This window comes from Aplidium turbinatum, chromosome 11 (assembly GCF_918807975.1).
Source record: "Aplidium turbinatum chromosome 11, kaAplTurb1.1, whole genome shotgun sequence".
NCBI lineage: Eukaryota > Metazoa > Chordata > Ascidiacea > Aplousobranchia > Polyclinidae > Aplidium > Aplidium turbinatum.
Window position 1 is genome coordinate 15,775,716 of NC_137482.1, and position 25,224 is coordinate 15,800,939.

The 25,224-nt window shown below is 39.6% G+C and overlaps 1 protein-coding gene across 1 annotated transcript; it reads right to left on the reverse strand.

Moving 5' to 3' along the window:
- Positions 1 to 4,581: 4,581 nt before the first annotated feature.
- LOC145779303 (uncharacterized) lies at positions 4,582 to 15,796 on the reverse strand. Its single transcript, XM_082590851.1, has 5 exons — positions 15,688 to 15,796; positions 8,645 to 8,781; positions 6,889 to 7,029; positions 6,136 to 6,353; positions 4,582 to 4,731 (listed from the first exon to the last, which is right to left on the reverse strand). The coding sequence occupies exons 1-5, from the start codon at positions 15,764 to 15,766 to the stop codon at positions 4,680 to 4,682; spliced, it is 627 nt and encodes a 208-aa protein (XP_082446977.1). The 5' UTR covers positions 15,767 to 15,796; the 3' UTR covers positions 4,582 to 4,679.
- Between the last annotated feature and the right edge of the window lie 9,428 nt (positions 15,797 to 25,224).

The window sequence follows — 25,224 nt, forward strand, 5'->3', positions numbered from 1 at the left end:
GCAAGAAATTTGCGTTTCTTGTGAAACTGTTATTGTACCTTCATTGTAACATAATATTAAAAGTCATTATTTGCAGCCATCATAAGTAGCCTATTAGCGGTCAGTGGTGATGGAGTGCGACCAGAGCTGCGAGTCCACTTGTGAAGAATTTTTTTTATTTGAGAAAATCTGAACAACAAATTTATAAAAAAGGAAAGTTGTGACAAATTAGCAAAACTGAAAAATCAAACAATAAGTAAATCACAAGGAAATAAGACATTGTAAAATACGATTTAAATTCACAAAAATGCAAAGAGTTTAGCGTATTTATATTTTAAGGTTTCACTTTCACACTTTTACAAAAAATTATTCTTTTACTCAAATGTGTTTTATATTGATTCAACGCTTAAAGACGTTGTTGATTATGAACTTAAAAGTCTGGCTGGTTGGGCATTTGAAATGGTAGGCTAGGCACTTTAACCATTAATGTAGCCTATTCTTCTGAGCCAAAGCAGTAACGCAATTATGTGTGACTTATGTGACATCTCATTACTTGTTTGAGATGATGTTTGAAAAAACAATTTTATCGTTTTACTGAAAATTGTTTAGCGATTCTGCATGATGGTTTGAGATACGGTTGCAGCCATACGCGGTTGATTTAACTCTCAGTGCGCTCCGTTAGACTACATTTCCCCTACATTTGCAAGACCAACTAGCACTGGTTTGGATTTTGAAGTATGCGCTTAAACAATAAATTTTAAAGACTAGCCTACTCTTCATTCAGGGGTACCTATAGTGGGTGGAATAATTCACAAAAAACAACTTTTTCGCAATCTGATACTTCACTATGACGATACTGGTAACCAAACTTGCTTCGGTGGTTAAAAGCCTCTACAAGTATGTGAAACTGTCAGAATTAAGTTCTCAATAGTACTTAATCGATCTAAGGATAAAGATTTAAACCATACTTTTGCTCGGTATGCTTTTGCCAAGATATACCTGGGTGCTGCTCAACCGCTTGCCCGCTGACGGCGGATTATTTCGTTCCAACATGCAGAAACAGGGTTAGCATGGCACTATCCGCGATATGTGAGTGCAGCGAGGAAGAACAAGCCACTGATCGCACCATTTACAACTGCATCATTAATCGTGTGACAAACGTTATCGGTTAGCCTACATGGTCTGGGTAAACTGGATGACCAATCAACACAATGGCCGCATAACATCTGCCCTATTGTCTATAACCGAGTCACCGCCAGGGGTGGAGATACCATTTTAAAAGTAGGTGGGCCCAAAGGCGTGGCAGTCAAAGCTAATCAAACTTCCGGGGGCCTTCGCCCCCCAGACCCCCAATAACATTGCTGCATTTCTAATACTTCCAATCGCTTATACATTGTGTTTTCATGATTGCCTTTTGTGCCAGCCAGCGAAAAATTTCCGTTTTTAGGCCCGATTTGGCCAAACAAATTACAAAATTGTTAAATTGCTCTATAGCACTGTGCAAAATATGGCGATGAACACACAAATAAAAAGGCAAAATATACACACAGTTATAATACTAACCTGGGAGAAATAATCTGCAGCATTATACAGTATAAAGGGCAAGGCCTACGTGCATGCACTGCATAATATGTAATGATTAGGGCAAGTTTTTGCAACTTTTGCAACTTTTTTTTACAGCTTCCGGCAGCTTCCTAAATACTCAGAATTTATGTAGTATGATGTTTTAAGCTGTTTGTAGGAATTTTATATTGCAACTTTTTGCAACTTTTTTCTATTTTTCATGCAACTTTTTACTGCAACTTTTTACTGCAACTTTTATCAAGTATTGAGCAAAATGTAAAGGAGTGATTTAAAAAACATGCTATAAAACTGTTTCTAGTACAGTATGGTTCTATTCTCTTTGATTTGCACAACAAAAGCTATGTGATGGATTAGCTGCATCTCAATGTTATCTATGACGCAACAGTTTGCTTGCAAGCTAGAAGTTCAACAACCTCAGCCAAGCACGACAGCGCCCGAACTAAATTAGAAGTGGAAGTATGACTTGGCTTTTGGCCAAGCTCGCATAAACGGAAACAGGTTGTGTCTAGTCTTTCGAAGTAAATGAATGGTAAAAAGGTAAATAAATAAATGCAACTTTTTACTGCAACTTTTGTTAAAATTAAGTGCAACTTTCTCATGTTTTTAGTGCAACAAAAACTTGCCCTAGTAATGATATCATTGTTTTAACCTTAGAGAACAATTAGATTGATTTATAGATTACTCCACCAATCACACGCAACCACACCCACACGTGCTGCCCATCAACAGTTGGGCTCAACAGAAAAGTTTGAAGATTAGATTTCATCATTGAGCTATCAAAGATAACACAAGCCAACAAAAATTTTTTTTTTTGAAAAGGCACGGCATGTAAGAGTCATTTTAGGGTATTTCGAGGCCCCTGATTCCGAAAATGCACTTGTGTTTTTTCGAATTGGCTCCAGTTTTTGAGAAAGCCTAAAGCAAAAACATTTTTTTTGCAATTTTGAGCCCCTATAGATTTAACGTCGTGTCGTTTATTATATAGACAAAACTGAAACTAATCCCAGCAGGCACATTTCTGAGTTGTATAAATAAAACGCTATTTGGAACCAATCACGTTGATAACAACCCAAACAAACGGCTATTTAACGTTTTTACTGGCCTAGTAACAATCAAAATACGACGTGAAGCAAGCCTTAGGATACAATTAAGATGTAGATGTAGAATATATAACTTGTGCTTTGCGTTGATATATTTATTGACTTCAACAGTATCAGACTTACTAACTAAGCTACTAAGTACAAACAACAAAATACAGTAGAATTCGCCTATAACGGCTTTGTATATAACGTCAATTCGCCTATTACGTCACATTTCGCTCGGTCCCGGCAGAATTCCTATCTTTTACGTAGGCTACATTGTAGTTCGGCTATAACAGCATCGCCTATAACGTCAATTCGCATGTAACGGCACCCTTTGTTGATCCCCAGACGTCTTTTGTTCGTTTATAACGTCATTTTAAGCCATCACCTTCACCACGAACGGTCAGTCTTTTAATCCAGTTAGCGCTGCTGCTTGCAAAATGTCTTCCTTTTATTTTGCTACGTCGTTCGCAGCAGGGACTTTAATTAATTGAATTAACTTTTTTCCCGCTTGAAAAATCTCGAAATTAATGCAAACGTCATAGCTCGTGAAACAGTAACAGAGAGCGACATTTTGCATGACATACATGTACAAACTGCCGCAGAAGATGTCGTACAAGAGGAGGCCGATGATGATGATGACGATCCTGTAGAACCTGACTGAATTATACACCTCTTTCTTTAATCAAAAAACAGTTTTGGAATAGTTTGCGATAGTTCGTCTATAAAGTCAATTCGGTTATAACGTCAGTTTTTGCAATCCCCTAGAGGTGCCGTTGTATGTAAGTTTGTAACAGTAGATAGCCCATTTAGTGAGCTTTTAAACCGACGGCATCCAAAGTGGCTCTCTGTGACCTTTGTGCATTTGCAGTTTGTGTATTATTTTGTTGTTTTTGTTGTGGATATGGACAACTTTGTCTGACGCAAATAAATAATAATAATAATAGGCGAATTCTACTGTAGGCCTACATACATTGTTTTGCGTAACAAACTACTGTAGACGAATAAGCAAAACAAAGCCATCGATGAACAAACGCAATTCTTTATTATGATTGGCCTACTATACTGAACAACACCCATCAACGTACGAAAGCCATTTATATAATTACAGAATACAAAGTTGTGTTCTTAATAAAGTAACTGCTTAAAATTTCATCCTTGTTACGGAAGAACGTAATCTTGGTTCGAAATTCAATTCCTGGTAGTTTCGAATATTTGAAAAAACTAAGTGCATTTTTGAAATCAGGGGCCCTGAAATACTCTGAAATGACTCTCACCTTTTGTGCCAAATTTTTTTTGTTGGCCTGTGTAATCAAACTAGTGCGTGTCAAATGAGTGAAGAGCTTTTTTTTGGAACTCTTTTTCTAATTTGCCGTTTTCGCTACCTTTTCAAAGAAATTTGGCTTTCAAAAGTGGGTGGGCCAGGCCCACCCAGAAAATAAAGTAGGTAGGCCCAGGTCCACGAGGTTCCTCCATCCCTGGTCACCGCCACTGTTCAAGGGTGATAAAAGACAGAGCACTTTCATCCTCAGACTAGCGAAGAAAGAATCACTATCTTCATACCACAAGATATTGATATCCATAATTGCAGCACAATAAAACAAGTTACTACGCCACTACTACCTCCACCTGCTTTTGTAGTTTTAAAGTACAATTGATTATAATTTATCTAGGTGTGCTCGGAGTCAGAGTGATTAAAAAAGCCCGACGCCTACCCCAGCTTGATACAAAACGATAAACAATAATTTTTTTGTTTGCAATCTCTTTGTTTACAACTTTACTACCGTACTGATTACTCTATTCGAATTATTAAAAAATTAAAAAAATGGCAATACTAAAGCCAAGTCGGTGTTGGCCAGTTGTAAATCGAGTCAGAGTCGTGTCTTTTTTGCTTGACTCACAGCCCTGTTTTAACCATCTATCGAAACAATTTAAAGGATAAGATTTTATTATAGACACAACGAGATAAGATATAAACTGAAAATACAATAAGAAAACATACATAAAAAGATGAAAAAAAGTTCTGTTAAAAATCTAGGGGAGTGTAAGCAGATTCCATTCATCTTCTGATTCGAGTGACTGGCACCTGTGACGGTAAACAAATTAGATTTTTACCTACAAAACAATAAAAACTTTGATAAAGTGAGCTTAGACGCAACCTAGTTCTAGTTCTTACCTAGTTCTTTTTAATTGAAACTAAACTTAACAAAACTAACTTTGTAAACTGTTGAAATTCAGTTCATATAGTTTTACTAAATTTTAGTCATTGAACAAAAAAAAAGGAAACTCATTTCACTTCACATTTCACTTTTTCATTTCACCTATTTACTCTAGTTATTTTATCAACCTAAACAGTAGAACTCGGTTAACCCGGATTCGATTTGACCGGCGATTCCATCCGGATTAGGCGAAGATCCGGATTAACCGATGACGGTTCTATCAAGCCTGACGTTACCTATATAGGAAGGTATCGGTAAAAATCACCGAAATTGAACGCATTAGTGTGGTCATCTGCAAATTCCTAGACGCGCGATCACCACATTAGCGACCCAGTGATAGAGTTCTTCTAAAATGCAGTATGCATGTAAAATGAATGTATTTGTAGACTCTGCGTCTAACGCAAGAACACACTGGCAAAAGTTACATCTTCAGACATGCGTGTCGGAATAATCTGTAGTCACTCAAAACTTTTGAAAACAGTTACCGAAGACGAGTTTCTATGGAAAACTTACAAAAAATCACGGTCAAACAAAGTAATCACGGGCAAATCCGGATAAAGCGATAGAGAAAGCGCAACTTTTGTCCGGAATGGGCGAAGATCCGGATTAAATAATCCGGATAATCCAAAGCTGTTTTTTAAGAAAAAGATTACAAATCATTTGTACTTCCAGTTGTGTCCGGATTAGGCGAAGATCCGGATTAACCGAATCCGGATTAACCGAGTTCTACTGGTACTTATAAACAATCACAAGATATTTCAAATATTTATGAATAATGTTAACTTTCAAGGTAATTTTGGAAACCTGCAGAGTGATTCATAGCCGATAGCTCAATTGGTTAGCGCGTCACTTCTGGAACGAAGAAGCTTCAAGATCAAGCGGCACTGGTTCGACTCTCGGGGTGTGCGCTTGAGCAACGCACGTTAAGGACTGCTCTCCATTCAGTGGCATCTAATGGATGGAATAGTTCCCCGGCAACAAGACTTCAACAATCGGAAACTTCACTCTGTCAATCTCGGTGACCGGGCCTGCGTCAGTGATTCAAAGCCTCTACAAGTATGCGAAACTGCCAGGATTAAGCTCTGCAAGAAGGTTTCCCAGTCCGAGGATAAAAAAAAAATTCAATCAATCAATCAATCAATCATCTCCAATCTAATCAAACAATGATCTAATTGCCTCAGAAGTTGATTTGTTTGGTTTCTGACGTTATCAATAAAACTAATAGTGACAATAATTGAAGCTTTTGCCCATTTGAACAAAAAAAAACTTACAACTCATCACTGGGAACAAACGAGCACAAAAATCCAGAACATTCTACACAAGGAACACCAAAACGATACGAGAGCTGCCAATATCCAAGGTGGACTGGCTCCGGAACTGTTGTTGTTGTTGCTGTTGTCGTTGTTGTTGTTGTTGTTGGAGGAAGACGTGGCCGCTCCACTAAAAAATGCAGCTGTGGAATGTCAAAGCCGAAACCTCTGGCACAAGCCTGTAATGTATAACAATATAACATGCTGCTGTTTTGTGCATATAGGCTACCTTTCAAAATGTGTTCACAACGAACTTAACAAGACAATGTCAATTGCCTTTGACATAGAAACAATGATGTCAAAGAACAGCCAGAAGTTTGAGCAAATAAAAATGTGTCAAAATTCTGTTTCATCAAATTTACTTTCCATAAAATTTTTAGTCTACTATACACAGGGGCGCCGGAAGCGGCTAGAGTAGGCTACTGTAGTTAGTTGATAATGATTAATGAATAATCAGTTGCCCTCTTTTTTGCTCATGGCAGCGGCAAGAAAATAAAGCAGCGGCAATCCTGCCTCGTAGAGAGCAGCCTATAGCCTAAGACTTCCGGAGTAATTTCGACAAATCTCATAGGAAACATGAAATCTCAACTTCCGAAACAAAACAACACATAATTTTCTTACGTCACAGGCTTCAATCTAAAGAGTAACGATTATATTGAAGATCGTTTAATACAGACCGCGCAGCTGTTGTTATATAGCCTACTGCCTACGTACCAGCACATATGTGCAAACTTGCTTGTATTTAAGGCAACTCGTTCGAATGTCAAGTAGGTTCTCATTTGGGTTAGATCGATGATGCAGTCTGGCTCGACTGTTTTGATCGGAAAGACTTTCTGTTGCAAACGTTGTTTTGATCTGTGCATCATGATATTATTAAACTCATGCTGTGTAGGCCTATCATCAAAGACAAAAACATTTTAAAGATTTGAAATTAAAACGGTGGTAAAATTAATGGTTAGGCCTATTTATCTGTTTTTCTTATTCACCTGTTGGTAGGTTATATCTCAAATAACAAAACGAATGATACAAAAACGGCTTGCTGTATTATGGTAACTATGCTAACAATCGAAGATCAGTAAGCTTTAAGCATTCACTTTTTAGTGTGCTGACAGCATGGACATCACGGATCACTGAAAATGTCTACATCTCCGGCCGGAAATATTCTAATTCATTGTTGTTTTACGGAAATAACAATGTGTTTTAGAAATCAGTTCCATGGTGTGATGGATATTAAATAACTATTGTGTTTGTTTATAAAAACATAATCACTAACTCTAACACAATGTGGGTGAACACTGAACACAGGACTTTTTTCTATGTCGAAGCTACACTGTGAAAGTAGTGAAAAAAAAAACTGTTAAAGATATCAAAGTTAAAGTACCGTATATAATATATTGAGCTTTGCTTAGTTTTGGTATAATATATAGAGTTAGCAACAGTATAGTTGTTTATTTCGCAAATGTAGGCTAGTCATTGCACATGACTAGGGAACTGTGTTCCAAAGGCTTGTGACAAACCTCTATTACCATAGCATCAGGCTAAAACGGGCTGTTTCTATAACCTACCATAACCTACTTGTGGAATATAGTCGAAGTAGTACAACTAATTGAAATTTAACGATAGAAGAGATTAGAATCAAGCGATAGATAGAGAGAGCAAGTTTGCTTCGCCAAAAACTCCAGGCACACCATGGACAGAAATCACACAGAACAACTTTTTATAAACATCCCAAACTACCTAGGCATGTCATTATATTTTTTCCAAATCTAAGAACTTTTTTTTTATACAATATTTGGCTCAAAAAAAAGCACAAAAGCGGTTGAACACGATTTATAATAACAATGCCACTGAAGTTTAGCGTATTTATTGATTTAAAAAATATTTCTCTTGGGAGTTAAGAAAGCCCTTTCGGAAGCTTAAAGTGTAATCCTGTGATCATGGACACACGTTTTTAAGCATAGTCCTATGTGATTCAATTTGCAACAACTTCAAGTCTTCAAACTTTAAAAGCTTTACCGCAAAAAAGTCATCAAAAATTGTAGCCTACTTTAACCAGCATAAAGTATAAACATAAGTAAAATTTTATTTTCTGATTGTCTACTAAGACTTGGTACACACATTTTCCCATTATGGTACAGCCAAAATTATTAATTACAGTATCTATACTTTATACTGTATATCTTTCAAGTACGGCGCTTAGCTCTAATGCCTAAGGCCATGTAAAACAAAGTTACACCCAAGAATAACCAAATAAAAAGTTTAGTTCTGGGTAGGCACTAGAACGTCTAATTCCAGTTATGTAACTTATATCAGCTATAAGCTGTATCCTAATGAATGTTTAATATTTGTTTTAGCCTGATGGCGGAACTGGTACCGGGTATTCACCAATTCCATTTGTTTTGTACGTTTAAACGTTTTTTTAGTGTTTATGAGCGGCAAACGATAGCAACAGCGCTTAAACTGAACCTACATTGTTTGTGACACAAGCTTCAAGAAACGGTGGCAATCCATGGCCTTCCAGTAAAGTTTCCACATCGCGCTTCACGTTTTTCGAGTTTTCAAAAAGTCCCCTTCCTGAAAATCCTCCGTCCCCGGGATTATGACAAGCTGAAAAGAATTAAAAACTGGTTGCCAAAAATAATTTTCTTACTAATTTCGTAGACCAGTGTTCCCGACAATTTTCACCAAATCAAACGTCATATAAAAACCGTTCAAGTCTACTGAATATTACGTCATGGAACTTGCTAGAAAATGTGCCGAAATTGCACCATTGTTCATAGACTTGTGTCAGACCTGTTTGGGCCTGTTTAAACAGGAAATATTACATCAGCTTTAAACACCTGTTGGAATGACTTCATAATTGTCTTTCATTATTGCGTCACAGTACTGCATACGTGAATTTGAGATATTGCTATCTATTCTGGTCATTCGTAAAATGATTGTTTGAAAGTTGGCCGCACATTTAACTGTTGGCTTAGTGCTTGCTAGCTGGACAAAGGTTCCGTCTTTTATCCAAGTAATTTGTATTGTAGTGACAGTTTTTAGGTGTACGGCGTTGCACCAGTCATTTCGATAGCCTCGGGCTAATTTTACTGGAATACACTTTTGAATAGACGTTTCGAAAGTGTGTTTATTTTTGGGTCATTGCATGCAGACGAACGGATTTGGGAATCTTACGTTACAATTTTCCCACGAAGAGATTATGGTTTACCGCTGTGACCATAAAAAATAAAAGACGAAGTTTGTAGTTGGTAGGCTAAGAAGCACTTAGAAGCAAAGAAATAATAAAAGAAGATCTTGTTGGTGGGTAGTCTAATTAAAGAAGCAAAGAAAATTAAAGACATTTCTTCTCGGTAGGCAACTGAAGAACTTTAAGCTAAAAAGTAAAGACATTTCTTCTCAGTTTGGTACAGAAGAAAAATAACTTTGACATTTATTGGCAAGAAAGAAGATTAAAGGCAATCCATCTGTGCTTGAAGATTCAAGTGGAAGAATCCAAGCAAGTTTTGTGGACGTTTGGACTTCACATACTCGTACAGCTACGGTATCGTGCATTTAAATTCTTTTTTGTATTTTTTACGGTCTTTGCAGTTAAGTTTTTTATAACTACTGTAATTTTGTGTGTTTGTGTAACTTAATTTTTTAATTGTTAAATTTAGCCCTAACATTTGATATGTCTACACTCGGTGGTGACAGGGACTCGACCGCCGTCGACTCGACTGAGTTTAAGCCTGATGATGTTCTTTGCGGTCGGGCAGGCCATTCTGGGGAGGGACCCATTAACGATGAGGCTAAGTCAGTTCGAGAGGCCCGGCATCTTAGACGGGATATTTTGACTCAAATTGGGAAACTTTCTGTAGCCCTAGGTTCTTTGAGTGATAAGCAGGAACTGTTAATTTTTAGATCTAAGTTATCTACTTTAGAAGAGGAATTACGGCATTTCCATGCTCTCTTGAGTAAAATTTTTAACTCTGCAATCTTAGCAGAACTTCGTGATAGGGTAGATCCCGAATTTAACTCGTTAAAAAATAACTTCGAACAAAAAGAAAGTGAGTTCTCAGATAGGTTGGATGCTGACATACATCCTGAGGATAGCGCCTCAAATGTAAGCACTAGAATGTCTGAGAGCTCGTCACGAATAGTTGCACAAATTAACCTACAGTTAAGACGAGAGGAGCTCCAGATCCAAGCTGAGGCCGAAGCAAGAGCTGCTGAGGCCATCGCAAGAGCTGAAGCCATACGAGCTGAGGCTGCCGCGAGAGCTGAGGCCGACGCGAGAGCTGCTGAGGCCGAAGCGAGAGCTGCTGAGGCCGCCGCGAGAGCCGAAGCTAGAGCTGCTGAGTTCGCACTCAAAGACGCTCAGTTGAGGGCCGAACAACGTAAAGAGGTAGTTTTAGCTGAATATCGTTCTGAGTTGGGCTCCCGGCGTAGCTCTAGGAAGGGCTCTTCTAGGCATTCCAGAAGTGAACATCAATCACAGTTTAATTTACCTAACCTTTTCCACACGCCTGTTCAATCCGTAAGTGGACCTGTACAATCCACATGTTTTCCAGCTGTTTCAGGAGGTCTCGGGGCCGCGGCTAAGGGTATTCCGAAGGCTGTAGAGCCAAGGTCTGCAAATTACAACCGAACTCCTCCCCCAGAGCGTACAGGTCACGGGGCCGCCATTAGCAGTAATGCTTTGCCCCCTTCACAGTTTTCAGCGCCGCTAGTTTTTGATCGCCCAGCTACACGTAATTTGGGTGGTTGTGAGAGGCGTATCGCGTCTCCTGATTTTAACGTGTGTGAGGATCGTGATCGGGCTGTGCATGTGACTGAGCCCACTCAGCCCCTTAAGGGATATAGCTTGTCTTCTCCCGCTAAATCGAGTTCTCAACAGCAGGATTGCTTTTTTGAATACCAAAATAGTAGGACGTTCTTCGATAAGGCGGCCTTGATTGGTTACGATGGTAATAATATGCCATTTGTCTTCTTTAAAAATCGTGTTATGGCCTTGATGGCAGCTTCGCCCTTTAAGGGAACTCGTTTGACTTTGTTGCAAGCAGCTTGTGTTAGAACAGCTGCACAAACGATTGCTAATTTGGTTTCCGACACTCCTGGCTTGTCAGAGGAAGACAGGATAGAAATGTCGTTATCTCGCTTGTCCCAACGTTTTGGAGTTCGTGGAGGTCTTTTCGCAGAACCAGAAATTAGAAAGTATCGCTATGGTAGCAAATTGACTTCTATCTCTTCCAGTGATTTGAAAGAGTTTAAAGATGAATTGTCGCAGTGTTTGCTTTACGCGAAAGCTTATGGTCAGCGTGATAAATTAGAAGGACGTTTTGTTTTGGATTTGGCTAAACGACTCCCGTTTGACGCTAAGCAGCGTTATCTTGACTTTTTAGGTGATCAGTATGGTAGCACTGAGGAACCTACTTTTCAGAGTTTGTTTGATTTTGTAGTACGGGAGGAAACGCGCAAGTCGACTGATTTTAGCATTATGCTAATGGGCGATTCTGGTGAGTCGCAGCATTTTAAAAAGTTTGGCAAAGGAAAATTGCCTTCATGTCCGGTTAGGCAGACGTCCGTAAAACCCCATGATAATGTGATTTCAGGGAGTTCGCAGTACTCGACTGCTGTTGGCGCACCGCGCGGCGGTGTGGCCAGACGTAGTGACATACCGGCATGTTTTTGTTGTTCGTCACGTGGTCAAGTTGAATATCATTTTTTGTCTAACTGTAAAGAATTTTTGCGCTTGACACCTAAAGATCGGAGAGATGTCATTGTGAAAGCTGGCAAATGCTTGAATTGTTTGCGCCAGCATATGGTTAGAGACTGTAATCATGCAAATAACTGTCGTAAGTGTGGACCCACCAACGATAGGAAACACTATTTTCTTCTGCATGATTTTTATGTGACGTCACGTGATTCTCTGGATTTGGTCGGTAAAGATGAGGCTGGTGCCAGAGTTCCTGTGCGTAATGTTAAAATTGGAAATGTTAAAGCAGCCTTTAACCGCGTTACTGCTGCTCGTGTTTTGAATCCAATGACTGGCAAATCGAAGTTGGTGTATTGTCAGCATGATCCTGGTTCGCAGTTGACGTTTGTTTCGAGTGATTTGGTGTGCGAACTTGGTCTTAAACCGTATGATAAAGCGTCGTTTAAAATGGATACTCTGGCTGGTCAGAAACCTACTTGTGCTGACCTTGTTAAACTCAACATCCAGTCGTTAGAGACTGATGAACTGTTTTGTGATATAACCTCGGTGGTTAACCCAGCTTGGGCTGACGATGTTAAAACTTTACCCCATAAACAAGATTTAAGTGGTTTCCGTCATTTTCATGACGTGAATATGTTTCATTTGAATGATTGTAGTACTGTAGATGTACTGATTGGCAACGACAACGCTTATTTGATGTGTGCAAAAGAAGAGCGTGTTGGTGACAATCGTAGTGAACCGCATGCTTTGCTCACTCCTCTCGGTTGGTTGGCTTGTGGTGGTAAGTCACCCTTAGTTGAAAGCGTTGCTAAAGTGTGCAGAGTGCAGACGTCTTCAGAGTCGGATGTCATCTCTGGCTTTCAGCGTAAAATTGAGTCTCGCGATATGGAAATAGCAGACCTGAATAAAGTCATTCAGGATTTGACGTTGCAAAATGAAACCTGTGAATTGTCTCGCAATGATAAGTTGGCTAGAGAACTTGTCGAACCGAATATTGAGTTGAAAGATGGTCGATTTGAGATACCTGTTCCGTTGAAGGAAGATATTGATCTACCTAACAATTTTGTGTTGGCGTCAGATAGAGCTGCTGCTTTAAGAAAGAAAGCTTTAAAACAACCTGAACTTCGTGATTTCCTTACTGACACCATGAAAGATCTTAAATCTAATGGCTATATTGAGCGTGCGGGTGAAGCAGGAAATGTCAAGGGATTTGAATGGTATTTACCATACTTTGTGACGTCACAATTAAAAAAGCGCATTGTTTACGATGGCAAGTCTGAATTTCGAGGAACTTGTGTTAATGATGTATTGTTTTCGTGTCCTGATTTCTTAAACCCTCTGGCAGATCTCTTGGCTAGATTTCGGCTGAGTAGACTTGGTTTCGTGGCCGATATGACCAAGTACTTTTTTCACATTTTGGACTCTTCGATTCGTAAGCCCAATTTCATTGAACTGCTTACGTACACAGGCAGTGCCGTTCGGATCGTGAACGAACGCCCTTTGGTACCTTTGAGTGACGACCCTAGGGATTTTACTGTCATCACCCCTGCCTCACTTTTGACCCCATACTTAGACCCATACTGTGCTGTTGGGCAACCACATGATCGTGACCAACTAAGAAGGGATTATCGGTTCAATTTGTCACTTTCTCAGCAGTTTTGGAGCAAATGGATCGATTTTTACTTGCCAGGTCTTCAGGGCCGGAAAAAATGGCTGAAAATGGCCGAGAATTTGGAGCCTGGTCAACTTGTAGTGGTGGGTTCTCTCCAAGACATTGGTAAACGTGGGAAGTATCAACTTGGGAGGGTGCATGAGGTAGTTCCACAAATTAGGAAAGGGAAGCCTGTGGTTCGTAGAGCCAAAGTTGCCGTCTGCAACTATGATGAGAGTACGGGGAAAGTGAAAGTAGACTACGTGTTGAGGGATATTTCGTGCCTCGCCCCCGTAAAGAACACCTAAGTGTTAGGGTTTGAGCTTGGTTTTGTCTGCGGTGGCCGACCCTTGTCTGAGCCCGGAACAGTCGGTTATTAGCGCAACCATTGTATATAGCGTCATTTTAGCGTGTACTGGTACCAATTTCATGTATCGTGTATTATTTCGTATTGCTGTTCATTCTTTGCATGCCCTTTGTATTTACGTATTAACTTAAACGTGAGTGATTCAAACAATTAGTGTATCATGTGTTTTTATTCATTGGCTCACAATTGTCGTCAATTCTTTTTTAGTTATGCCATGTCAGACTGTCATAACTAGGGGCCGCTATGTTCCCGACAATTTTCACCAAATCAAACGTCATATAAAAACCGTTCAAGTCTACTGAATATTACGTCATGGAACTTGCTAGAAAATGTGCCGAAATTGCACCATTGTTCATAGACTTGTGTCAGACCTGTTTGGGCCTGTTTAAACAGGAAATATTACATCAGCTTTAAACACCTGTTGGAATGACTTCATAATTGTCTTTCATTATTGCGTCACAATACTGCATACGTGAATTTGAGATATTGCTATCTATTCTGGTCATTCGTAAAATGATTGTTTGAAAGTTGGCCGCACATTTAACTGTTGGCTTAGTGCTTGCTAGCTGGACAAAGGTTCCGTCTTTTATCCAAGTAATTTGTATTGTAGTGACAGTTTTTAGGTGTACGGCGTTGCACCAGTCATTTCGATAGCCTCGGGCTAATTTTACTGGAATACACTTTTGAATAGACGTTTCGAAAGTGTGTTTATTTTTGGGTCATTGCATGCAGACGAACGGATTTGGGAATCTTACGTTACAATTTTCCCACGAAGAGATTATGGTTTACCGCTGTGACCAACCAGTGGTTTTCAAACGTTTTTTTTCTCTTTTCAAAGCATTTAAAAAAGATTGTGACACCAACAATAAATTTGATCAAAACTCATACATCAACAAGTGTTATTTATTGGAACAACAGCAAAGCGAAGAACACGCTAAACGGATGTGACGTGTGAGCTTCCACGCCTTTTTTTTGATGTAATAAAGTTTATCGAATCTTACAGCAGTAGAAGTATGAAACCACCACTCACATTTTCCTTTGAGATGCAATTCTAATTGACATTTCGTTTCAATCACAACCATAACAGAATATCCTACTTTCCATAAATCAGACAAAAAATAGCGCTGTTTTAGCGATGCAATACATTCGGCGTTTATTGTAAATAGTCCAGTCCCAAATCAATAGCTTATGTTTTTTTAAAAGAGATTTCTTTGAAGAAGGTCATGTTGCTCTTTCACAACTTAACAGGTGCATTGAGTTACTGAAGGTTAAAAAATGTCCCATCAAGTGTAATACAGCAACAAACTTTGATGGTCAGCACCATATATATTAGTTATAGCTTTGCTTTCCGCTTGCTTGGCTACATTGGCTAATAAGGAAAAGATGACAGTACGTGTATATTGTATCTAAGTTATTAAATTGTTTTGAAGTAACGACATTTCACTCAATAGCTTTATCTTTTTTAACATCAGTAAAAATGACAAACGCCCATAGAGATTTCAAACGACGTACCACGGCATCGCGACACACAGTTTGTGAACCTTTGAGAACAACTGTTGTAGGCCATATGCTTTTTCTTGCAGCATATACAGTATAAAAACTGACTACGCATTTGCAGGTGAATGAATATTTCTTTGAATCAAAATTTTTATGTCATGTTTATGCAATTACGAAATGTTACGTCTATGAAATACGAAATGTACGAAATCTACGAAATGTGAACTGCTTTTGTGAATCAATGCTGTATCTAAACAATATATCACACAACATAAAAAAAAGAAGTAGTTAACTGCTTACCACGGCAAGTTATTGCCAACATTGTCCATAAAACAGCAAACTGACAACTTGTCAAAACATGCATTGTTTTATAGCACATTCAACTGTCAAAATAGGTTCGAGACACTCTGAAAAGCATGGCTTTAAATTAAATGCAAAACATTCTATTTCTTCTCAATTGCTTTGTAGGCTATAACCAGAGATTTTTTCACAGCTGAAAGTAGCCTGCTTTCACATAAAACTATTCAAGAACAAACGAATCTCGTTTGGAGTCCGGACGCCAAAGAATCGTTATTGAACTCACTGACGAGTCATTGTTTGATTCTGCACTGGTCATGCCAAATTTCCAAAGCCACTGTAAAAACGATTTCGATGCACTGCCAATCAAGGAGCCTGATACTTATTCACGGAAGACGATAGTTTCTTTTCACCATACCTCACTCTCCAAGTGCCAATAAATCTGAGATCCGGCCCTGACGAAATCTGACAATGCTGACCATACTAAAAGTCATCTCTTCGCTTTCCTTTTTTCGGTTTTATGGGTTGTCTATGTTTTCTGAAACAGTTCGATTAAAATAATTGTAACCTCGTATTTTACATAAAAAATGCTGCATTTGCATAAACTGTATCTGAACTGGTCTATAAACCAAACGAAATCGCAGTTGCAGATGGAAGTAGTTAGACTAGCCTACAATCAAAATTCAAAAGTCAAACAGCAAACAAACCTCAAAATCACCAAACTCCAGCACTTTGATGTTACGTCACTCATCTTTATGTTCTGGTGTTGCAGTTGATTAAACTAGCGACCTTAGACCAGTATCCCGAGGCCAGGAAATTTATGAGTAACGGAAAACTTTTGTTATAGGCACAACTCTCTTTCATGCTACCACTTGCCAATTCGTGATTGCAAATTACTACAATAACAAAAACAAGCAACCGTAGTGACGTTCTTTCAATATTATTAAAAAAAACAAAGTAGGCCTACTCTGGGAAAAGTAACCCATCCTTAGAGAACAAACGATTTCAACATGTGTCGCTAAGATTCACTACCAGTGCCGTGTTGAGTCCAAAGTGGGCCCAGGGGCCAGAACACAGCCCTGGTGCCCCTTCTTTGGGACTGGACTTGTATTGCTTCTACAGAGGTGCAGATCATACAGAGTTGGATCAATTACAATTTCAATAATTGTAGGCTAATTGAATGGAATTAATTACACATTTTCATGTAAGTTAATGATAATTGAGACTTTTGTTGTTGTGTAATTGTACAGTAGTTTCAAAAAATTTTGGACCAAACCAAATTACAATTAGGTACATTTGGTAAATGATAAGTTGCACGCAAGATATCAGAAGGCCTGCTATTGTTGAGCCGCTAGTTGGGGGTTCAAAGAGACTTGTAGATAAAATCAAAGTGTAAAAATTAAATCATCGATGAACATAAATATTAGAAAAAATTAAGTTTTGAAATTGCAACGTGTAGTTAGTTCTACTGGGAAGAATTGTAATCATTATTGTGATTATTTTTTCGCATCAGACAAAGCTGTCCATATCCAAAACAACGAAATAATAACTTACAAACTGAAAATGCATAAAGATCACAAGGAACCACTTTTGATTTTGTCAGTTTAAGAGCGCACTGAACATTTGTTTGTTTGTTTATCTTTATCCTGCATTGCGGGAAAGCGGACTTGAGCGCTATGCATCTCGGTGTACGCCTTCCGACATACACCTGACCCACGCTGCAGCCGACAGCAATGTCTGTTTCCGGTTGTCTACTTAACTTATGACTTAAATTTGGTACTACCCATTGCTCGAAATCGATCACTAGGTAGAGGCAATTATCGTAAAGTTTCTTGCCCAGAGAAACAACAGCAAGTGCGGGTGGCTGGAGTCGAACATGCAGGCTCTCGACTGCGAGCCCAACGCGCTAACCACTCGGCCACGGCTGCCGACATGTAGTAGCCTATGTAGTAGCCTACTGTTACAAAATCACATACAATGAGCGTTGGAGGAATTGAAAGTATTAAATACGATAAAAACAATCGGATGACTTCAGGTCTGATATATAGCGATTTGAGGAGTGAATGCAACTGTTGGTAATCGAAAACATGTTTTTCCTCAAAAAAGCATTGGTTGTTATATCATTCATAACTTGATATTCACGGACAGTGACATAACGAGGCAAATTGTGCAATATCCTAAGATAATTCTAGTAAGCAACACGTAATCGTTTTATACAGGAAGATCTAAACTTTGTTCAACAATTGCGATGCGTAAAGCGACATACAATAAGAACAATATAGCCTACAACATTTTTTCAGCTGGTGAGCATTTAGCAAAATGAGATTTTGCATTGTTTACAGTACAACTGAGACCTTACCTGCCTTACAATATAATTGTCATCCGAGAGAGAACTCTCATTAAAGACACTCAGGTATTTTACAGAACCTGTGAACACAATTTCAGATTTACCGAAATGTAGCCTACCAGAGGAGCACAAAAAGACAAAAGTTTTGGGGGAGAATAACATACTTTTGTATTCTTATTAAAATAGAAAATGGTAATAAAATAACAAAATTAGCATGCAATACAAATGTAGGCTACCACTGGTGCATTGGTTCATTGGTAGCCTACAAGTAGGCCTACATGTTATCTCAGTTCGGAAACTGGTAATATAGTTCATATTAAGATAGACTTTAAGATCTGCAGAGGCGCGAAAGTACAAATAGATAAAACAGAGGAATCTCCCAGTTACAATTGCAAAAAGTTTAATATAAACACGGGTAGGCCTACAGTGATAACTGATATCTCAAAACCTCAGTGAAGACAGGACTCATTGATTAATAAGATTAAGATTTTTTATGCGCAACGTTTAGAGTTCAAGGTGGATAGGCTACAACTACATCTTGCAGGTTTTATGTTTCTCGGCAGCCGATTTGTAGCAAGAATAAACAGCGATAAACACAGTGTTTCGCCCATGAGGCTGGGCTCGTCAGTATCGCAACACGGTGTCTATCGCTATTTATTCTTGCTACAAATCGGCTGCCGAGAAACATAGCCTTGGTCACAGCGGTAAACCATAATCTCTTCTTGGGAAAATTTTAACATAAAGTTCCCGAATCCGTTCGTCTGTATATAATGACCGAAGAAACACACACTTGAACTTCTTTTCAAAAAGTGTATTTCTGTAAAAATTAGCCCACGGCTACCGAAAACGAGGGGGTGCAACGCGTACACCACTGAAAACTGTCACTACAGAACAGATTACTTGGATAAAAGACGGAACCTTTATCCAGCTAGCAAGCACTAAGCCAACAGTTAAAAGTGCGGCCAACTTTCAAACAATCATTTTACGAATGACCAGAATAGATAGCAATATCTCAAATTCACGTATGCAGTACTGTGACGCAATAATGAAAGACAATTATGAAGTCATTCCAACAGGTGTTTAAAGCTGATGTAATATTTCCTGTTTAAACAGGGCCAAACAGGCCCAAACAGGTTTGACACAAGTCTATGAACGATGGTGCAATTTTGGCACATTTTCTAGCAAGTTCCATGACGTAATATTCAGTAGACTTGAACGGTTTTTATATGACGTTTGATTTGGTGAAAATTGTCGGGAACAAGCCTATAGTTTGAATAGTCTGTACCGACTGCTGTCTCGCATTCGTCATCAACCTATATTCTGCAGTGCAGTTATCTTAATTCAATTGCTTAGCCTACCGTACTCAACTGTTTCAAGTTTTAATTAATTAGCATTGCGTCTGGCAGCACTCGCCAAGGGTGACTGATTTCGCCTATAAAACAGACTGATGTGGTAATCTTCTTTCTTTTTCGATCTACGCTCTCACCACGGGAAGTCAGTGACGTTTCTGAATCCGCCTTGCTCGCTTCACACGTGGCGTAATACAAGATGTACTTTCTGATACCAACAATCTAGTGTCGTTGTCAGCCACTCTTAGTCAGAAGCATTCAACCGGCAATCAAAGAAACGTTACAATGGTGCCCCGATATCAACAGAACTCACGACTTGGGAACAAGACCTCACTCCATTTCAACAGAACTGACGACTTTGGACCAAGATCTCAGTCCATTTCAACGGCGGCTGGTAATGCTACCATGTGTTTTTATCTTTCTTTAAGTAATTGCAATTAACTACCGTCCTTGTAATTATCTAGCACTGGAGCATACATTCACTATTTTCAACTACTTAGGCTACAAATTCTATTCCATGGTACCTTATTCTTGTGGTTGCTATAGAAACTACTGCATGCAAAATTTTTTTAAAATATCTCTAATCATCTAGCAGCTTACTGCAGCCTATATTAATGGATTGGCAGCAATGGCCGAGTGGTTAGCGCGTTGGGCTCACAGTCGAAAGCCTGCATGTTCGACTCCAGCCACCCGCACTTGCTGTTGTTTCTCTGGGCAAGAAACTTTACGATAATTGCCTCTACCCAGCAATCGATTTCGAGTAATGGGTAGTACCAAATTTAAGTCATAAGTAAAGTAGACAACCGGAAACAGACATTGCTGTCGGCTGCAGCGTGGGTCAGGTGTACGTTGGAAGGCGTACACCGAGATGCATAGCGCTCAAGTCCGCTTTCCCGCAATGCAGGATAAAGATAAACAAACAAACAATCATTTTAAACCATTTATAATTTCTATTCCATGGTACCTTATTCTTGTGGTTGCTATAGAAACCACTGCATACAAAATTATTTTTTAAGTATCTGTACAGTAATCATCTAGTAGCTGACTGTAGCCTACATTAATCGTTTTCAACCACTTATAAATAATTTCTATTCCATGGTACCTAATCCTTGTAGTTGCTATAGAATCCACTGCATAAATTTTTTTTAACTTGTCGCAAGTAACTAGTACGGTAGCCTACAGGTAATTGCCGTCCTTATTCCTTATCAATCTCCCCATTATGCATCGATTTCCTAACAACTGCAACGTTTATAACACGTCATGATGTCTCTCTGTGCTCACGTCACTTTGTACACTCTTTTACTTAAACCTACTGCCACCTTGTGTTATACTTAACGTCATCTTGCCGCAACTCGTGTTGCTGTTTTGTATTTTATTTTGCCTAAGCAGGCCTATCTAAGCTTACGCCATGACAACGTCATGTACTCTCTGTGCTCACGTCACTTTGTACACTCTTTTACTTAAACCTACTGCCACCTTGTGTTATACTTACCATCATCTTGCCGCAACTCGTGTTGCTGTTTTGTATTCTATTTTGCCTAAGTAGGCCTATCTAAGCTTACGCCATGACAACGTCATGTACTTTCTGTGTTTACTATGCCACAACAAACTCAACTATATGCCTAACGACTGAATTCTACTGTAATTTACCGTCCTGGGGAAGACGTCAAAACTGCATCCATTCATCCATTTTATAGTCACTCGCTTAACTACAGTCACGTGACGTTGCAACAACTCTTTATGCTCGTGTTTGTCTTTTTTTGATGAGTGCTGAGCCTACTCAGTACCTATACTACGACTCTCATAGTTTCATGTCTAGTTTCCTACCTATCATCAGCCGGCATTTGTTGCCATGACCACGTCATGCCTTGCAACTTTAACAACTTGCATGCCCGCATGTATCGCTATTTTTTGTAATGTGTCGTTGTACTTTATCTAGCGGATGCTACTTTGTATCAATTTTATTTCAGACGCGCCCATCAACACGGTTGCTGCGAGACTTGATGCGCGACTTCAAGGGACTTCAATACAGCACCACGATGATGTCACGACAAGCTCACTGATGAGACCACTTCAACATGGCACCACAGCACCCCATGTTCTCCACGACTTGCACTGAGTTGAACAGTCCCTAATCACATTCCTCAACATGAGATGCCTCCACGGAGATGATTTCAATACGGCTATCCACAGCCGGCGACGCAACCAACATGGTAAACCCCATGTCTGCCGCTACTTCCTGCGACACACCTTCGACGTGCAATTGCTGCATCGTTCATCACTCAAGCCTTCTCTGCGTCAGAAGCACACCGCGACGTTTCAAGCCTTCTCCACGTCAGAAGCACACCGCGACGTCAACCAAACCAGTGCCGCTATTTGCGCCACTTTCGACATGCAATGGCTGCATGTCACACAGCTTGCAATTATACAAGCTGGCCTCCTTCGTGTCATATTCGGCACACATCAACGGACTCACAACTCAACAGCTGTCGTGCTCGTCATCCATCAATGGACTACTAACTGAACTGCTTATCACCTGCTGTCGTGCTCATCATATATCATCAAACTTTCACATCAACTGCTGTCTCGTACTCCCTCATCAAAATACTCGAACTAATAGTATGACTTAAGAACATCCTGTCTCGCACAACCGAGCGCGCAACGTTAGGCTACATACATTTTTTTACCTTTCTGGTTTGCTTCCATGGGTGTCGGGTCCTATCTCTTCGGAGGCAGGACGTGGACAGCCATTGACGCTTACCTGTTTGTATATATGCTTAATTTTTCTCTAAAAAAAACGCTTGTAAATTTTTTTTCTCTCATGGCTGATTTTACAGTTGCGCCCCAGTATTCAATTTCAGTTGTGCCCCAGTATTGAATTTCAGTTTCTAACCCTAAATCATAACTTACTGTTTTCGTCATTCACGACGTTTCATCTACGTTTCAACGTCGTTTTGACTGGGGCCAACGTATGTACCGACTGCTGTCTCGCATTCGTCATCAACCTATATTCTGCAGTGCAGTTATCTTAATTCAATTGCTTAGCCTACCGTACTCAACTGTTTCAAGTTTTAATTAATTAGCATTGCGTCTGGCAGCACTCGCCAAGGGTGACTGATTTCGCCTATAAAACAGACTGATGTGGTAATCTTCTTTCTTTTTCGATCTACGCTCTCACCACGGGAAGTCAGTGACGTTTCTGAATCCGCCTTGATCGCTTCACACGTGGCGTAATACAAGATGTACTTTCTGATACCAACAATCTAGTGTCGTTGTCAGCCACTCTTAGTCAGAAGCATTCAACCGGCAATCAAAGAAACGTTACAAGTCTAAATGGCTATCGTGGAAGCTACACCGTTATGGTTAGCGAATCGCAACTGCTCACTGTAGCCTACTAGTGAGTGTTCAGCCTTGTGCTGATAGCTGGGAGAGAACGCCCCTTTCTTCATAAAATGGATTTGTTACCTGACTCATCATTAATGCATATGCTCCGGGAGCGGTCATCACACCCAAACTCTCAGCAGGCACACCATACTTACATGGAAAATACTTACCATGGAGGCGAGGGACTTACTCGGACCGAAGGGACCCACTGCAGTAGATGGTAATCTGTGGGTGTATAAAATAAGGTTATTGGCTGTCTCAAGCTTATCTGACTTCCTCAACTTTCCTCTTGCTGATGTTGGAGCAGACTAGGAAGTGGCAAGTCAAGCTCGAGAACTAGCACGTTTTGGTAGAGAACTGATTTTAATTTAATTTGAGTTTGTTTATGTGTGTGATTTTTTCTTGGTGCTCGTTTGAAGAAGGGCACCGGCGTGTGGAAAAGGGCCACTGCAGTCTGACATCTAATCTGGCGGAGATGCCAGAAAGGAGCGGCCAGAGAGAGGGAAGATTTTTTTCTGACTCTTAGGTCTTCTTTGGATGGACCACTGCAATTCTGTCATTCCAGGGTGAGTGGAACGACGGAAAGAGACGTTTAAAGATTTTCGGGTTCTATCAGGTTCGATGTTAGTATATAATATGTTATGCATTGTTATGTTTTGCCTCTGTCTAGAGTCGATAGGTTGGGATCCTGCGTGTTTCCTGTATGGCAATTACAGAGTCTGCGTGATGTAAAGAACGTTTTGACATCTTGCAATTTTGTGGATATTCTGTTGATGTTCGTTGAGCTAATCTTGAGGTTGCCCAGTCCGGCGTTCGAATCACTGCTTTCCGTACCGGTGAACACGGTTGTAGAAAGAAAATAGAATGATTAAAGGCTAGAGTATGGACTATAGGCTGTATGGACGGCTAGGTGGTCGTCTGTGTCCGTGAACTCACTGAGCGAACTGAAGATATTTCGGTGATGATGAAATGATCGGCGTCAGACCGGCCATTTCATTTTTATTTGGTTTATGGTGTCAATTCTTTTTCTTACTGCAATAAATTGTTACACAAGAGTAGGCCTACAGCATGGGCTCCTTTAGAGGGGGGGCCGCGGGGGTGATTACCCCTCCACTAATTGGAGTGGGAGGGTAACTAATGTAAAATTACCCCCCCCCCACTAATGTAGAGATACAAATTTTATTCTTAATGTTTTTTTACTTTTGTGTTTTATTTTCATTTTTTTATTTTGTTGCACAACGTTTGAGTTTTTTTGCTTGGAAACTCCGACTCGCAAGACAACGCCAAACTATGTGGTAGGCACTTTAACAAGCAGATTTCTAATAAACCACGAACCAATCAAAAGCTGCGCTATGTGTGACGTCATAATTTCTCACTGCTACAAACTGTTTAATTTCGCTTTTTTACCACTCACAAACGAAATCTACTACAGCTGCACTGTTTCAATGTCTTTCGGCGTTGAATCGTTGTAACTCGGCGGCTTTTTCCGCGGAGAAAGCTTCTCTTCGCCTTTGTTGGAACTGTTCCAGACGGTTGTTCGCCTGGTCAAACGTCATGTAGAAACCGTTCGGGTCTACTGAATATTACGTCATGGAAATTCCTAAAACATGAGCCAAAATTGCACCATCGTCCGTAAGACCTGTGTCAAACCGGTTTAAACCTGTTTCAGTTTGAAACCTGTTTGGACATGAAATGTTGCGTCGCGCTACTGCTGGCGTGCCTTTGAGTTATCACAAATTTTTCTGATTCATTCTCGAAGTTGTTTGTTGGAAGTCGGTCGCACATTTAACTGGTTTATTTGGTGCTTGCTAGCTGGACAAATTCTCCGTCTTTTATCCAAGTAATCTGTATCGTAGTGACAGTTTTAGAGGTGTATCGCGTTGCACCCCATTTCGATAGCCGCGGGCTAATTTTACAGAAATACACTGTTTGAAAAGAAGTTCAAGTGTGTGTTTCTTCGGTCATTATATACAGACGAACGGATTCGGGAACTTTATGTTAAAATTTTCCCACGAAGAGATTATGGTTTACCGCTGTGACCATAAAAAATAAAAGACGAGTTCTTGTTAGCTGGTGGGCCAAGAAGCACTTGAAGGCATAAAAATAAACGACGTGTTTGTTGTCAGCTAGTGCAGAAGAACTAATTAGAAGTACAAGAAATAATAAAAGAAGATTTGTTGGTTGGTAGTCTACACTCTTACAGAAGCAAAGAAAAGTAAAGACATTTCTTCTCAGTTTGGTACTGAAGAAAAATAACTTTGACATTCATTGGCAAGAAAGAAGATTAAAGACAATCCATCTGTGCTTGTAGATTCAAGTGGAAGAATCCAAGCAAGTTTGTGGACTTTAGGACTTCATACTCGTACAGCTACGGTATCGTGCATTTAAATTCTTTTTTGTATTTTTACTGTCTTTGCAGTTAAGTTTTTTATAACTACTGTAGCCTAATAATTTTGTGTG

Excerpts from the sequence above, each read along its gene's own strand:
- LOC145779303 (XM_082590851.1), bottom strand. The coding sequence starts at position 15,766 with ATGTGCTATAAAACAATGCATGTTTTGACAAGTTGTCAGTTTGCTGTT. Across the intron at positions 8,782-15,687 it reads GTTGGCAATAACTTGCCGTG|CTTGTCATAATCCCGGGGAC; the intron begins GTAAGCAGTTAA and ends AATTCTTTTCAG. Across the intron at positions 7,030-8,644 it reads AAGCTTGTGTCACAAACAAT|ATCAAAACAACGTTTGCAAC; the intron begins GTAGGTTCAGTT and ends CATGATGCACAG.